General features: G+C 38.6%; 1 protein-coding gene across 1 annotated transcript in view; it reads right to left on the reverse strand.

The window, feature by feature from the left end:
- The window catches only part of MORN1 (MORN repeat containing 1), an 87,144-nt gene extending 73,902 nt beyond the window's left edge, over positions 1–13,242 (reverse strand). The window contains exons 1-6 of the mRNA XM_089487821.1: positions 13,170–13,242; positions 10,858–10,929; positions 10,264–10,362; positions 6,255–6,365; positions 5,286–5,376; positions 2,702–2,789 (exon numbers count right to left, since the gene is read on the reverse strand). Coding sequence (XP_089343947.1) covers positions 2,702–2,789; positions 5,286–5,376; positions 6,255–6,365; positions 10,264–10,362; positions 10,858–10,929; positions 13,170–13,242 — 534 coding nt within the window. The remainder of the gene's footprint in view (positions 1–2,701; positions 2,790–5,285; positions 5,377–6,254; positions 6,366–10,263; positions 10,363–10,857; positions 10,930–13,169) is intronic.
- Positions 13,243–16,568: the final 3,326 nt, after the last annotated feature.

Genomic DNA, 16,568 nt, shown 5'->3' on the forward strand with positions numbered 1-16,568 from the left:
TTTTTTTTTTCACACAAATTGTACTTTAGTTATAGATATACAGGTCCTGGTATATGCCATTGTCAAACAACACGCCAATGTGTGTTCAGGAACATCTCCTGAGTGCAGTGATACCCCACATGCATGGGTTTGTCGGGTTGTTTCAGATTTAAAATGCCACATTTGGGAAGTGCGCTTTTTTTCTCCATTTTGGTCAGTCTGTACCTATGCCCTATATTTGAGCTAGGCCACTCCAATTTACCCCATCAGCCATTTTTTTTATATATTAGACACCCCTTGGGTATTTGAAGTGCTTTTATTTTAACTCTTTGTTGAGATTTTTGAGAATTTTTAGCACTTGCTCAAAATAATAAACTTTATTTTTTAATTTTATTTTATTTTTTTAATACTTTTTTTATATTTTTTTTTACACATTTTGCTGGTACTGGATGGTTCATCTAGTGACATCACTGCATAATTATTTTTAAATGTTAGCACATTTTTTTTTAATTTTTTTTTCCATTTTTTATTTATTTTTATTTTTTTTTAATATTTTACTAATCACATAGTGATTAGAAAGCTGGGCTCCATTGACTTGCATGGTTGAATGCAGTACCTGTATTCAACCAGCAAGTGGAGCCAGTTCTCTAGAGGGTCTGGAGACCCTCTAGCGAACTTTTTCGTCTTTATTGTTTTATTTCCCGGAGCGGTCACAGCCCACCCAGAGGTAAGTGTTTGGTGTCGCTGGATGCCTCCTGATCGAGGCATTCCAGCGACACCATTTAAGTTTAGGAGGCGATCGTTGATCGCCTCCTAAACGCTTTTAAAACGGGCGTCCGCCGCCATACAATGTATGGCGGCTGTTGACGCCCCGGGGAGGGGCCAGACATGGCCCCCGATGCCGATCTCGGCCTTGCTGAATGCCTCGACATCGAGGCATTGCAGCAAGGCCGTTTAAGCGAAGAAAGTGATCCTTGATCACTTTCTAAGCTTATTTAATTTTTTGACGGTTCAGGACCGTCAAAGGTCATTTAGTGACCTTCTTGTTATGACGGTCCTGAACCGGCAAAGGTCGCGAAGGGGTTAATGTCTCTTACTGCACGGTGTTAGCGTGTGTAAGTGTATGTTAGTTACAATGTAAATTAATATCTATCAAATAATTAGTAACTATTTATCAAGTAATTAGTAGATGGTGGAGCATCACCTTAGAAGAGAGAGGGGAGATATGACCGTGAAATAAATGAAAATAAAAACATTATTGTGGAAGAAACTGGCTTCTACATGCAAAGCAAATTTGTCGACCCATGAAGTAGCGTAGCTTGTGGATAATCTCACATCGGGTGGGCTTTATTACAGATATTTGAAAAACTGCCATATGATATTTTTAAAACTTTACACAAGATATAGGCATTATATTCTGGATGTATCTAAGATAGGTTAAACTTGGGGGAATTGTTTGCTTTGTCAAAATTACTATGTAATTTAAGTATGGGAAATTACCGTCAAATACAAAACCAGTGGGTGGTCCGTAGGGAGCCCTACTCAGCATTATCTTATAGACCCTGCATGGTGAATTAATGGTTCGTAGCTCGGTACCTGACTGAGACCGAGCAGGATCTTAACTTGATTCTTTATTATCCCAAAAATGTAAACTCGCAACAGGGTATGTTTTCTTGATAGAGCCCCTTTAAATAAGACGTCTGTGAAGGCTGTGGATTTCAGATGTTTCAGCTATTTGTAGCTGTGTTCCAAACCCTAGTGATGGAGCGAGCTGAAGCCTACCTCTGAAAGACAGTGAATTTCTCTCGGAGGCAAAAACAAAGTTCCATGCGCGGCTCAGCCGGATGACTAATGAAGTACTCAGAAGTTCATTAGCATTTCTATATACTCTACAAACACTGCAGGCTAGTGAATTAAGGGACCTCTCCTGACGAAACTGTAAGCGGATTGAGTCAAAAGAATGATCTCTCTCAACAGTCATTTGCAAAATTGTGGATTCACACCACTGTGTTGTGTCTAGCGATGCTACAGCAGCTCGCTAATTGATATATAATGGAGCATAATTGCAACCAATATTTCCGCGTGGCACATTAACATATTTTGATGCTAGATCCCAAATTTCAAAATAATGGATGTATTTTTCACACGATCCTAGGTACAGGTAGCGTACAGGTTTGGGAACCAGGTAGATTTGTAATGGATGAGGACACATTTTATTTTTTCAATTTAAGGATAAAAAAGGCGTAAAATAGGATTTGTTTGTAAAGTCACAGCACGCGCCGTAGTGTTGCACAACATTGCAGGAGAACACATGGAGAAACATTACGAACATTAAAAAGCAAAGCGAGCCCTACTGGAAAAAAAGCACAGGACCTTCATTAGGCATTTAAACTGAGACCTCAAATAAGTACCCTATTTCGCCCGGCAATCTTTGGAGGGTTCCGTTATAGTTGTGTAATCTGGATTGTAAATATGAATTTGGCAAGCATATCCATAAATGATAATAACAACAATATAAATGCAGAATTACACAATGTACTTTCACATTATGGACATACAATTTGCGTTAATTTAAAATGAAAACAATGAGTGCCAGAGGGAAGAGGTGCAGGTAACACTTGGGTGATATGGAGCCCTTAAAGATAGAGAAGCAACAAGGTCCCTGAGTGCTTGGGGGTTTAGCTAAATATTAAGCTGTGTGTAGGGTAATACTGCGGGTTACCTCATAAATGGTTCCATCGAAGCAGCGCAGAACACCGTGTCCCTGTCGTTGATCCAGCACCCAGTCTCCCTCGTAATGATCTCCGTTTCTGAAATAATAAGTATGATAATTGTAATAACTGCTCTGTAACCTCTGTCTGCAAATATGGCCATTTTACATTGTTTCTTCTTTTACCAACGTTCTTTCCAGGCAGAATCTACAAAAGGATGGATCCTGGATGTGGGTTTCCAAACATCAATGCTGAATCCTTCCCCAGTTCCCCATGTGGGCTCTTTGGCAGCCATTGTTGTTAGTGTGGCACATGTCGGACAGAATTGTCCAGAGTACCTTTTGGGGCGGTTTAAGCATCAAGTTTAGGGACATTATATCAAAGGACCCTTTGACTGTGCTTGGTCCAGGATTGGCATTTGACCCCATCCTTTTCAAGAACAGCCCCATGGCTGATGATTGTACTTATGCCAAGATCTCTGACGGGTTCTGTCTCAGCACCATAAGCACCATTTATAATATTGTAATATATCACGAACAGCTTTACGGTAATAATATATCATGAACACTTGGTCCCTTTTTTCCTTTAAATTTCTATGCCAGAAAATTGCATTTCTTGAAACAGACCATATGCCTTTACAAACGTCTCCATCAGATGATTCCCTTTTACTAAAGATTGTTCGTAAATCTCTAACATTTCAAAGTGCTGTAAATAGAATATGAGAAATATGTTCAGTGCGCTCAGTTTTGCATGTGCAAAACATTACTTCTTTAACAAAAAAAAATGTTTTGTTTTTCAATCTTTTAGACCCAATTTGACAGGTATTGGATCATGGCGTGGTTAAAAACGTCATTTATTTTGCATGTTTCATCAAAATGATTATTGTGCATTAATCGTGGAAGTACAGCTGCTCATAACAATGACTTGGCCCGTCGTGTCCGCCTGATCCCCTTTTACATGAGTAAAAGCAGATTCGATTTATAACCCAATCTCTGAAATCCAGTCTTTATTGGCATCATCTCTGGCCGATTTTCATGCTGTTGCAGTTAAATACGGTGTAAATTTTGTCTCTGCACGCAGTTCTAAACAGCACTGGGTGGGGTAATGTCTAAACAAATATGATTACTGCAATATAATAGAGAACATATGCTAAGACTTTCCATATTTCAAATGGCATTGTATAACAAACCTAAAACGCTCTCGTTTTATATATATTATGAGATCCCCATGGCATGTAGCCATGGTTAGGTTTAGAAAGGTTGATGATCATTTGCAAGGTCCGTCCAGTATAATTGTGCTTCCCGGACCCGTAGTCTTTGAGACACGGAACAAAAGAAGTATTTTATATCATAAAGGCACCCGACTAAAGCTTTCTCCTGTAATACACCGGAACCTGGCACTCGAGCAGCTACAGGAGTGTCTCTAGAACATCTCTTAATGAATTGGGAGTCATTAAAGCACCATATTTATCCCTGTGGCTCTGGAACCATAGCCAATGTTTAGAACTGTATATAAAAGGTGGCCAAGTGGAAGTTACAACGCAGATCTGCTCCGTTGATTTTACAATCAATCAGGAGATCTCCCCAGCCAGCCCATCATACTCACTGTCTGAAATTCAGGACTGTCCGGTGAAAACAAGGACTGTTGGGAGGTATCCAATGGGGTCAGGGTGCAGATATTCCAATCTGCCCCACAGCAAACTATGGGTACTATATCCAAAACGTGATTCTGCTGCAGTTTAAAAAGTGGTGTTGTTACCATAGCAATCACTTGTAACGTTTTCCTAGTGGTTTTATTTGTGGACGCCATTTATATTGTATCTATAATAGCTCTTTTTAGAAGTTTGTAGTAAGACCAACTCCAAATAAATGTAGTTTGGTGATAGGATCCAGCCCATAATTTATCGAAATTATATGTACGTTCGTGTAATGCTAATTCAGCAAAATGCAGATTAATCTATACAGCACATAACAATATAGAAAAATGTGGCAAAAAATTAGCTCATATTTATCCAAATCCAACACATATATTGTACATCTGAGCTTATACGGTTATTTATCATATTATATGGTGCCTTATGCTAACTTTGGACTGCTGCCCTAATGTGTCAGGTGGGGACAAAGAATAAATGTGTTACTACATGTGAACTTTTTTCCTGTGGGATAGCCCTCGTCTCAGATAGCGCTGTCACGCTGGTGCCACTCGCCACTAATAGAATGGATCCCACCTGCTGCTATTTCTGTGCCAACCCAAAACAGTTGAGGTGCCAAGGAAATGAAACATTTGACATGTAGCCAGCTTGCGTTACACTTGAATCTTCGGAAACCCATTTGGAATGCATGACGTCAAAACATGTGTTTCATAAGATTAGAAACCATGCACGACCAGGGTGATGATATCCCTCTGGCCGACACAAGCGGCACTACATGACCCATGCCACAAGACTAGAATTTACAGACACATACCAACATTTTCTTCACATGTATTTTTAAAGTCGGTATGTGGGCAATAAACAAATAAAATAATAATTAGGGTAAAAAGAAAAACATGTCTTCTATTACTTTCATTGTTATTTAATCTGGTTTGGTGACTCACTTGAAGCTCATTTGCCCTTCTCCATTTTTTTTGTTTTTGTGAAAGCCTCCTCGGTAGGTCTGTCTTTCTTTGTCAATTAACATACCATGCCCTGTAGAAAAAAGGATAAAAAAAATATCACGTTGAAAACATACATTATCAATACTGCTCTGCAGACCACTGAAGGTCATTAAGGAAACGTCTTAAGTAATTAACCGCATCCAGAACCTATTTTTCTAAGTGGAACAGCATCTTTAAAACAGGAGAGTCGTTATACCTAAGGGAGCATGAGATGGTAACTCAGAATGTGCATGTAATCCAGTAGGAGTCCTATATCCAAACAGCAGAGTTTTATAATTAACTCGTAACAATATTATACATATTATATAATACTGTATATACACTAATACATAAAATATTACATAGATAGACAGACAGACCGATTTAAATAGATATTTGCCAATTTTTTATCTAATGTCAATTGGGACAGAATGCAGCACTGGTGTGACGTCTCATAATGGGGGGTCTTATATTGCCCACTCCCGAGATAAATAAAGTTAAATGTAACAATTAAAAAAACAAAACTTTTCTACAACATATAATGAAACTGATACTTACAACACAATAGTCACTGTTCACAAAAAGTCTTTGTCTATGGGATTTCCGTTTTAAAACAAAAATATAATTCACGTAAACACGTTGATGGTTGTTTACTATACCTGGGAACGTTCTACATGAATTGACATGTGATATTAACCCTTTAATATCCCGTCATGAAGATTCTATGTAGTGACTCACCACATAAGTTACCCAAATGACTCTTAATATAGATTCAGAATGTGTGACCCTGACAATCTACCCCTTCACCCTGAGAATGGGGAAAAATGCCCTGTGACTCAGGGTCAAACCCCCGAGAGTCTTGCATAACGTAGTAAAAAGAAAAAAAGAAGATTCTGAAAAAACATGACTTTTTCATATTGCTTTACTCACCTTCTCTTACACCAAACACAAACTCTCCCTCGTATCTTCCGCCATCTTTGTACTGCATCACACCGTGACCATGGAGTTCCCCGTTCAGGAACTCACCGGAATATGTATTCCCTACAAGATGTAAAACGCGTTGACATTATAAGAAGACTGTGTGTCCGCTACCCTAACAAAAGTACATTGGTGATTATATTATCCGTTTCAAGCTAATGGGGTGGTATTTAAGAATCAATGAAAGGCCAATTACATCTTCACCAATTACTGAGATAAGTCCTGATGAACACAGCGCAGCCGTGTCGACGTATCTATTTTTCTTTTGGTGTCGCCATCACATTATACACTATTGTGAAATAAGCATAAAATTAACCGACGGGCGAAAACAAGCCAAGATAATTGTTGAAAGTCGATAACCTAACCGAAGCCAGCATCAGTATTCATGTATGAACCACTAAGAGCGATGTATTGATTTAAAGACTTAATTTAACATAAACAATGCTTTAAATCTTCCTTATTCACCGGCGGTTGTTAACGGACTGAGTAAATTAGAGCTGAGCAAGTAGTGTTGTATTCATTATTAAGTTACATAGCGTAATCTTTTTTGATAGAAGAACTAGAAAACGGAATTACTTATTTTATTATAACCAGATTACTGTGTAAAATGTTCAATGCTGTGTTTAAGGAAATTGTTGTTGCAAGAAGAAATAAGCTTTTGGGGTTTTTTTGCTTTAAATCTCAGAATAGACGTATTCAGACCTGCTAGTTTTGGGATGATAAAATATATAAAATCTATAGTGTTAGGAAAGTTAGGAATGAACCCCCAAGACTATGATTTGAAAGGCAGACTGTATCACGCCGAGCACACGTATTGGAGTTTCTTGCACTTCTACAAAATCCTGTACTGAGATAATTAAAGGTGCTGGTCCCATTAAAAAGAAATAAATAACTGAACTCTTTAGCATGTCTGATGTCTGCTAAAACATATAAAAACAATACATTGTCACTTAGAACAAAAGGTCATAATTTATAATAAAACTAGAGGGTCGTAGGCTTAGGTATAATGTAAGGAATTAAACTTTACTGAGAAGTGGCAGAAGCTAATACAGGGAGGGAATTTAAACATGCCTGGGATACGTATAGTATTATTATTTATTGGTTTATATATATTGGTTTTCATATTCCGTGGCGCTGTGGGTTCTGAAACTAAGACCAGGGACTGATTAAAGTCTGACTCTTTATTTACATCAGGAAAAAATGGCCAGACTAGATGGGCCAAGTGATTGTTATCTGACGCCAAATTCTCTTTTCTGCAACAGCCTGTCAGTGTCTGCTTTTGTGTCAAATGACCATTAAGCATTCCCCAAAAATATCAATGATGTCATTCTAATTCAATAATGAAAATGACATCTTTAGACCGTTTTATATTTTATGTATTATTTATTCTATGCTTAATAACATTTGGAAATGTGAGAAACTAATGTTTATGTAGTTCCATCAGTCGCTGGTTTGAAGACGCTCGCCTGCCACCGAAGTAACTCGAATTCTCCTAAATCACAGGGCTGCCATCAAGTGGCAACAGAGGGTTACTACAAGTCATTTAACAGCCTAGGCTGAGAATTCTGTACACCAAGTCAGGGGGTGTTCTTGATTCCCAGTTAAACTAGTTTCTGGAGACAATCTGTTAAACTGCTTCACCCAGTACCTAGTAAACGCCTATGGTTTAAGAATGGGAAGTATTGTTAGTTTGCTGTATAGGCATGCCTCTACAGTATAATGCATTTCTTCTTCATCTTAGACAGAACATACTTAGCCTACGGTGCCGAAATACTCACTGATTCATCTCAAATATTTGAACTACAGCCAGCTACTATCCCATGGTCAAGACCCAGAGTAAAGTGGCTTTTGGGAGCCTAAATGGTCATACAATTTTGATTTGCAAGTATGATTTGAAATTTTGACAATTTGTTTAATCATTGGGGTTTCAAAAACATCCTTCTTAGTGTAACTCCGGTGCATAACAAATATTAGTCAGTGCGTTCTACTGCATAAACCCTTTAATAATGAATTAAAAGTAACTATAATTATTAATTAAAGTAAAAGTATTATAAGTGCCGGTATAAGAACACAGAGAGGGCATAAAGACACAGAATCATACGTCTAATAATAATACAGAAATTGCATAAAGATTATGTGCTAAAGCAAAATTAACTTAAGTTATTCATCAATCATTTTTTCCCTACATGAATAAAAGCAATTCATTATCATATAGGGTAAAGGCAATGTATATGGAACAGTTAGCTATAGCTGCCTGTTGGAATTAAAATTTGGGTTCACTCTAATACCTAAATGAGTGGGAGGAAAGATTGGAGTGGAATGAGATCACTTATGAATTTTAAGCTAAAGATATGTACTACTAGTGATGGGATCAGGGTTCCAGACAGACTGTAGGCAGGGGTGGTACACCGTCAGCAGTATTCTATTTCCCGCTGGCGTTATATCATCATGCCTACAGCAGACATATATTAATCAAATGAGTGAAAATCTAGACAGGCATTAAGCATAAGTAACTCATCGCCTGCTGAGCTCCTCTGTTCTTGAAGGCACCATGTCTCTCATGAATAATTCTGTGTTGTATATGCAAATGGGTAACTTCAAGTGAGATATATATATATATATATATATATATGTTTGGGGTCACTTAGCTGTTTTCATGGAAAACAAGGACATTTTTAGCTGCAACATAATTGCAAAAGAGTTTCAACGATCAATTAGCCCTTTAAACTTGGATTAGGGAACATAACAGCCATTGGAACACAGGAGTGATGGGAGTGATAAAGGGCCACTGTATGCCTAGGAATAATTTTCATTAAAAATCAGCCGTTTCCAGCCACAATAGTAATTTACAACATTAACGATGTCTGCACCGTTATTTTAATAGACAAAATCTGCTTTCCTTTCAAGAACAAGGAAAATGACCCTGGCCATCCAAACAGTACAGTATGTATATATATATATATATATATATATATATATATATACATCAAGACAAGTTAACGTGGCAGTTGGTAGATTGTTATCCGAAAGGCTTGTTATCTCATTAATACAAACAGTACAATTTGCTCATGAGACTTCACGTGAGATCTAGCAGTGGTGATGCTTCACAAGACTATTAATCTTGGACCTTAGCTCACCCTTCAGGGGTTTGGAACAATTCTTAAGTTACGCTGTACATAGAGTCTACTCACACAACCGCAAGACACATAAGGAGCCAACTTTGTATCCAGTCGGTATATTTCATGCAAGATGTTTACTATAACAATCAATAGTTTCTCCAGTTGGTCCTTATTTATCTTACTCCTGATTCCTGATACACGGACCAAACCGACTACTAATTTGGACGGCACCTTGCCTTAGTCTCACCCCAACTTCTCACATTGAAGCCCAGCGAAAAGCATTTCGATCTGCAAACTTCACATGCAGTTCTTAAAAAATGTTACAAAAAGTGGTAACTAACAGCAAGGTTTCTTTGTTTTGGTATCTACTATGACTTTGTTATATTCTTCAACATCGTCACTTACAGTTCCTTAAGAGCCTCTGTTAGTATATTATAAAATGTACCCCTGTTTATGTTCTTTATAACCATTTTTACCCTAAAAATCATATTTAAAATAAAGCTCATTTATAAGCACATTCTATGGAATTGTGTTATAATATGGTGGAAAATGAACTATAATGAGTTAACTACAGAAGTGTTAAGGTAATTATGCAATTGAAATAAATCTTATTTTCCTTTTTTCCATGACATTACATGTTTGGAGCTGACTTTTATTTCCGATGAGGTCATAACTAGGTAAAGGCTAACCCCTACTGATTCTGAAAATATACAAAGTGGAAAGTTTCAGTTTTCTTAAATATTAAGAACTTTTTGATTCTTGGTTGCAACGAACTGGCCGATAGTTTACAATAATAAAAAAGAGATTCAATAACTTTTCTGCTTAATGATACTGAAACTAACCAGATAATGCCCAGTAACGCAATCCATTGCCGGTCATCTCACCATCCTTAAATTCCCCTTCATAGTAACTTCCATCCTTTAACAGAAACTTCCCATGACCTGTAAAAAAGACATATTATAGATCAGTTATACATATTTTTCACCAGCATCAAGATCAAAATATTGATTTTTATATAAAACCATATTTACGAAAGTTAGGCTTTAACACTACTGCTGCGCTCTATGCTATAATAATGTATTTAGTCAGAGATAATACATTTTATTGCACAAACAATAAGCATTTGGGACCTTAGATGTCTCTTCTTCTCAGCAATTGTAACAGAGGATTATTATTATTTATTGTTTTATATAGCGCCATTAAATTCCTAGATTACCCTTTCTGTTGTTCTGATTTATTTTTTGGGTGTGGGAAACCACATATACCTTCCAGGCCTTTAGGGACACCACAGCTGGGTCCCTAATGTGATCCATCTATAACTCCCACTTAGTCAAATGTATGTTGGGCAGGACTGGGTCACATGAACTGAGCTTGTTCTCGTTTAATGCCTTTGGGCTACAATACTACAGATCCAATTCCCAATAATCTTTTCTTACCGTGTTTTTTACCAGCTTTCCATTCACCTTCATAGCGGAAAAATGAATTTTCATAAACATACATTCCATATCCTGAAAGCAGGCAATAAACACATTTCAATTAGCGACGGCATACATGGTTTTCCGATTTATCTCCAAGCTATAAAGAATTTCTACTTTTTCATACTTTGGGGAATTGCTAATTAAGGAACAAATAATCAGGAATCAATAAGGGAAGTGAAAAAACAGAGATATGAAGAACTGATTACACATATGATACACACAAATATATATATTCTAGAATTTTAAAATCTGATCATTCACCCTAATACTTCCCTGGTATATATATATATATATATATATAAATATATATAATAAATTATTAAAAAATAATATCAAAAATTAGGTTACTAAAGTAGAATTTTCGAATCCAAGGCTAACTGGCTTTTATGATTAATCCAGCCATTTTTACAGATTTTTTAGAGCTGAAATAGACCCTCTGGATGCCGTAATCTCTAAAAGGGTTAATAACATGCAATTATTCCAAGAAACCCTACACACTATTTTATGATCAATAGGCTAACATCTAAAGCCTTTATACAAATGAAAGTCTCAGGATCTGGACCTTTAGTGCTTCATTTTTGCCAAGAATATGTAAAATCGCAGCTTACACTTTTCACATAAAATTACATTAGTTCAATATGAAGCCGCGGGTAGTTTTTTAAACAAAACGTCAATCTGAAAGCTCTGCCAAAACAAAGAAGGGCTGTTTGCTTCACGCTGTCCGAAAAGGTTATTTTTTTGTTTTAAAGTCAGTGTATCGGATGGCAATTTATTAGAAGTTTCAATGAAGTCAGCCTCGGTAAGCAGGTACATGCAAATCAAAATTCACAGGACCGCGTGGAGCGCAGAAGACAATATGCTCAGTGAGTCAGAAATATTTCTTTTGGATTGTGCTAAAACAATTTTGCAGCTGCTGTGCAAAGTTTAGCTTGGCACAATCTGTTAAAGTTATAATTATTTATTCAAACACAAATCTGTAAGGGTACGTGGCTCGTGAATGCAGTCGCAATCTTTTTTTTGAGGCTACAAAATGCTTAAATAAATTGTTCTCTGCATACATTCTTTACATGGTATAATTGGCTATCATAATGATCTCTCATTCATTTCTGACTACAATGACGCGACGTTGTTCGGGGAGCATTCATGTGCAGGGGGTTCGTTGAATACACACATGGGAGAGCTGGCAAGGAAGCGGCGGAGTTAAATGCCCCCCGTGGCTCCTGATTTGAAGATTTTGAGCTAAAGCCTTTTTGTATGCTTCTCTTGCAGATCACCATTATGATGTCTAGAGTAACAGGAACGTTAATGGAGCATTTATGCAATTTGTATGGGCTATCTATGTGTAGCACTTTGGTGAATGTGTCTTTTACAAAACTAGATATCACCCAATGAGCATGGGGGATACATACATGGATGGTAGATAAATGGAACAGCCTCCCATCAGAAGTGGTAGAGGCTAGTACAGTGAGGTAATTTAAACACGCATGGAATAGGCATATGGTTCATGAATATAAGATCCAGACTGATTAGTATTAGGATTGAATGCTTTTTACCAGGAAAAATGGACAGACTAGATGGGCCGAATGGTTCTTATCTGCCATCAGATTCTATGTCTCTATGCCAGTAGTGCCAGTGTGATCTTGACATCTACGCCTCTGGACCACTTAGCCAGGCATGTATCCCAGACTAATGTTGCCAGCCAGAGTTCATGGAATACAGAAAAAGCCTGCAAGGCCCCGGCAACAAATATATTTTTCTCATGTCCCTCTGAGATGATCATTAGTGAATTAATTTCTGTTTGTTTCAGAAAAGGTGCAGGGTTGAAACAGCTGCTGGACTATCTAGAAATGAGACTATTGCTGTAGCATCACCACGCGATAAAACCACAATAAACATAAATGTCTTTTATGCATTAAATGTAAAGCGAGTATAAAAGATTCAATAATTGTCTAACTGATGGAGCGGTTCATCAGGGGACGGGGCTAGCCATGTATAAGGGCATGCCTAGCAGCTCAAGGGGCAGTGCCAGCCACATACAGTGAGAGATCACAATACACAAGCTGAGATCCATGTATCATCTCTTACTGTTAAAGGAACAGTCCTAAAATGTATGGTACTTATATCAGTTCCACGTTATCAATTAACATTAAACTGTTAATTATCTCACACCCCCTACATGGCTTTGTGGTTAATAATATGCAATTGTTCACGTTTTGTTGAATTTCCGTAGTTTCCGTAGTTTAATCTTAATAATCTCCCCTCGTCATTACCATGCCGAAGCTGCTGCTTCACATTGCCAATGTAGTAACGTGAAGTTTTTCCGAACGTCCTGGGGGCCGCCATCTTGCCGGGATGTTTACGTAGAAACCAAACCGTTCGGTTGTAACTAAGGGCGTGGCTTGACATCACTGGCGGACCAATTGGAAATCGGCACCTGGCAACCCAGCGCTTTCCAGGTTGAGGAGAGCGCATGCGCAAGATTCCCTCTGCGATTATAGACTGTATTCGTTGAGTGCCAATTCCCTGTCAGTGTGAATTGCGTTATGTGTACAGATGCTGTGCTGGATCCAAAGAGTTAACACCAAATAAACGTAAAATGCATTATTATTGTGTTTTATAGGTAAATGTGACAAATCAGTTGAAGAAATAATTATATAGTATGTCTGGCATGAAGAAAGCTGGATGATAAAACGATGCAATTCTGCAACATCTTTACAGTCAAATTATTTTGATATACATCACCATCTATGGACTGCAAAACCATCTCGAGTCCCCATTATATTCAGGTTTTGTCGCTCAGCTTAGAATAACTGGTGACATCGGAGCAGAAGCGCGTTTCCCCAAAGCTGGACAACATGAGAATTCCCGTGCCGATTTTGCCTCCAGTAAGCAGTCCTTTTAGCGAGTTTCTCTGCCCCAGAGGGGCTCTTTAAATTCATTGTAGAAAACCTACACCTGGAAATTATTCTGCACTATGCTAGGCCCTGGTGATCAGACATCAACTCTAGGCCTTATCTAGACAAAGAACCAAATGTCTTTCATGACCCTTTTTGAAGAGTGAGTTGTACCTTTCATCATAGAAAATATCAGTATATAAGACACGGATGCGGTTAACGGGTATCACTGGAAAACACGCTGCAACACGCATTGATGATTTTGGGTTCCTTTTTATGTAACAGGCTGTGTTGGCGCATACGTGTAGCATGAGCGTGTATGTCAGCATATAGTGTATATATTAGTCTATGGTGTTAGCATGTGTGTTACCGGCAGGTGTTAGTATTTGTGAGCATAAGACATTAGCTTGTGTGTCTGTTATCTTATGGTGTTAGCGTGTGTAAGTGTAAGAATAATGGTTAAACATGCGTGTGTTTATAGTGTGAAATACCCCTTGTCGTAAAGGGTTGTACCTCTGAAGAAAGGTGTGTTTTATGTTGTATTGCCACGATAAACACCCTTTAACTGCACGCCAGGGGGTAATACATGCAAATAAAAACAAGATCAGGGAAGAAAAAAGTTGGCTCCTAAATTCTTTGGCTGGCAACCACTAATGTTTAGATTTTTCAAATAATGCTTTGGAGTTTCCTGGTCTTGTAGCTTTATTCAAGCAGTTAAACATAAGCAAGATCATTAAATAAATACTAAAGCATAAAGCATTTAAGAAATGTGCTTTTTCACAAGTTCCTTGGAAGATCTTGGCAATCTACTGTTGAATTTGAGGAATATGTGCTCTTTGGTTCATATTTCTTAGACAGACTTCTTATACAAAGCAGATGGTCGTAACAGGGTGATGGACCTTCGGTGCTGTAGGCTCTTGGTTCTTGAAACAATGGAGGAGAAAGGGTAGAGGATGGGGAGGGCACGGGTTGGGTGCCCTCCTAACGAGTCTTTATATTTTACTTTATCAGGGTGATTACTTTCTGTGGCACTCTCTGCAAGGCCATATCTAAAGATCTCAAGTACCTGCTATGTCATACAATTCCAGAGTGACCCTCTAGTACGTCTGTCACGTGATTGCAACACATGCTCCAGCACTCGCGCTTTACTAACGCCAAATCTGAATCTACTTAGAAAGAACATGTACTTCTTACAGGCTGTTTACCGTATATTCCGGCGTATAAGACGACTGGGCGTATAAGACGACCCCCAACTTTTCCAGTTCAAATATAGAGTTTGGGCTATACTCGCCGTATAAGACTACCCCTCTACCAAGCGTACAACAACCAGCCAATCACGGCAAGCGATGTACCTTACCGGTGATTGGCTGGTTGTTATACAGACATATACATACATACACTGCCCTTACACACACACATATATATCTACACATACGCCTGTCCATACATACACATTTATACACTGCCCTCACCACACACCCGTGCCTTTACACACACACACATATGTATATATATATATATATATATATATATATATATATATATATATACATACACACGTGTATATACACACACCAGCTTACAAATACACTGACCATCTCACACCAACATACATACACTGCACTTACACCTCTTTCTCTCCATCTCTTACCTTTCTCATCTTCTATCTTCCATCCAGTTGTGGGAGCGTGAGGTCTGTCATGTCAGACCTCTGCTTTACTGCTCCCTCATCACTACGCGGGATTAGGGAGCAGGGAAGCCGAAGTCTGAAGTGCCAGACCTCGAGCTCCCTAATATTGGGCTAGTTAGAGGGAGGTTGTGATCTCCCCAGCCAGACCTGCTCATCAGGGCTAGTTGGGGAGATCACGATCTTGCACCTACCTCGGCGCGGCCCTGAAGACCGGCCCAGGGGGGGCGGCTTCTCCAGTCGCCCCTCCCCTAGAGATTCGTGGGACTCTCCGGCTCGGTAAGTACCCGGTACTCGGTTAGTACCCGGCGTATAAGACGACCCCCAACTTTTGAGAAGATTTTCTGGGGTTAAAAAGTCGTCTTATACGCCGGAATATACGGTACATTTTTTTTGTTCATGTCTTTTGTTGGCTCTATAGTGATATGTGTGAAAGATTCATTAATTGTTTCATTGTTTATTTTTTATGTGAATTGTTAAAAGTAACATTTTAAATTAGAAATTTTCACCGCTGCCTTTATTACAGTTTTTGGATTAAATGAATCCAATTTGCTTTGTTTTGAACATATAATATAGAACATTTCTGCAATGTATAAAGGTATATTAGTAATGTAAAATATAAGCTGGCCTTGCACTGATTATACTTTTGAATAATGACCAGATAATATAGAAATCACAGGCAATAAACACAAAGCTTTACAATGTGTCACATAAAACACGTGAGTACATAGGTCATAGTGGACGATTGGGATTAGCCAATCGATGGTGAGGTCATCGCACGTTCGGTTCTCGACTGCTTCTGTCTGCCTGCCGGTGGGTTGGGATAGTGACGTGTGCGCTTCGGGACCTCTCAGCAGTTTCGATTCAGGGAGCAGCAGGCAGGTAAGAACGGCTCGTTACTCCCACGGTAAGGTTACAGGACGATAACCGTTTATTCCTCCGCCTACATACCGCATTACACATCAAATCGCGGCACTGGCAGTCGGTGGCTTTTTATCTCTGCCTATCGCCGACCCTCGCCCTGCCTCGTCGGCACACAGAAGGAGAGGCGGAAGTGAGTTGTTCGGTCGTGATGCATCATGGGAAGT

Source organism: Sceloporus occidentalis, unplaced genomic scaffold, assembly GCF_023333645.1.
Source record: "Sceloporus occidentalis isolate IW3139 unplaced genomic scaffold, rSceOcc1.0.p SCAF_35, whole genome shotgun sequence".
Lineage (NCBI taxonomy): Eukaryota > Metazoa > Chordata > Lepidosauria > Squamata > Phrynosomatidae > Sceloporus > Sceloporus occidentalis.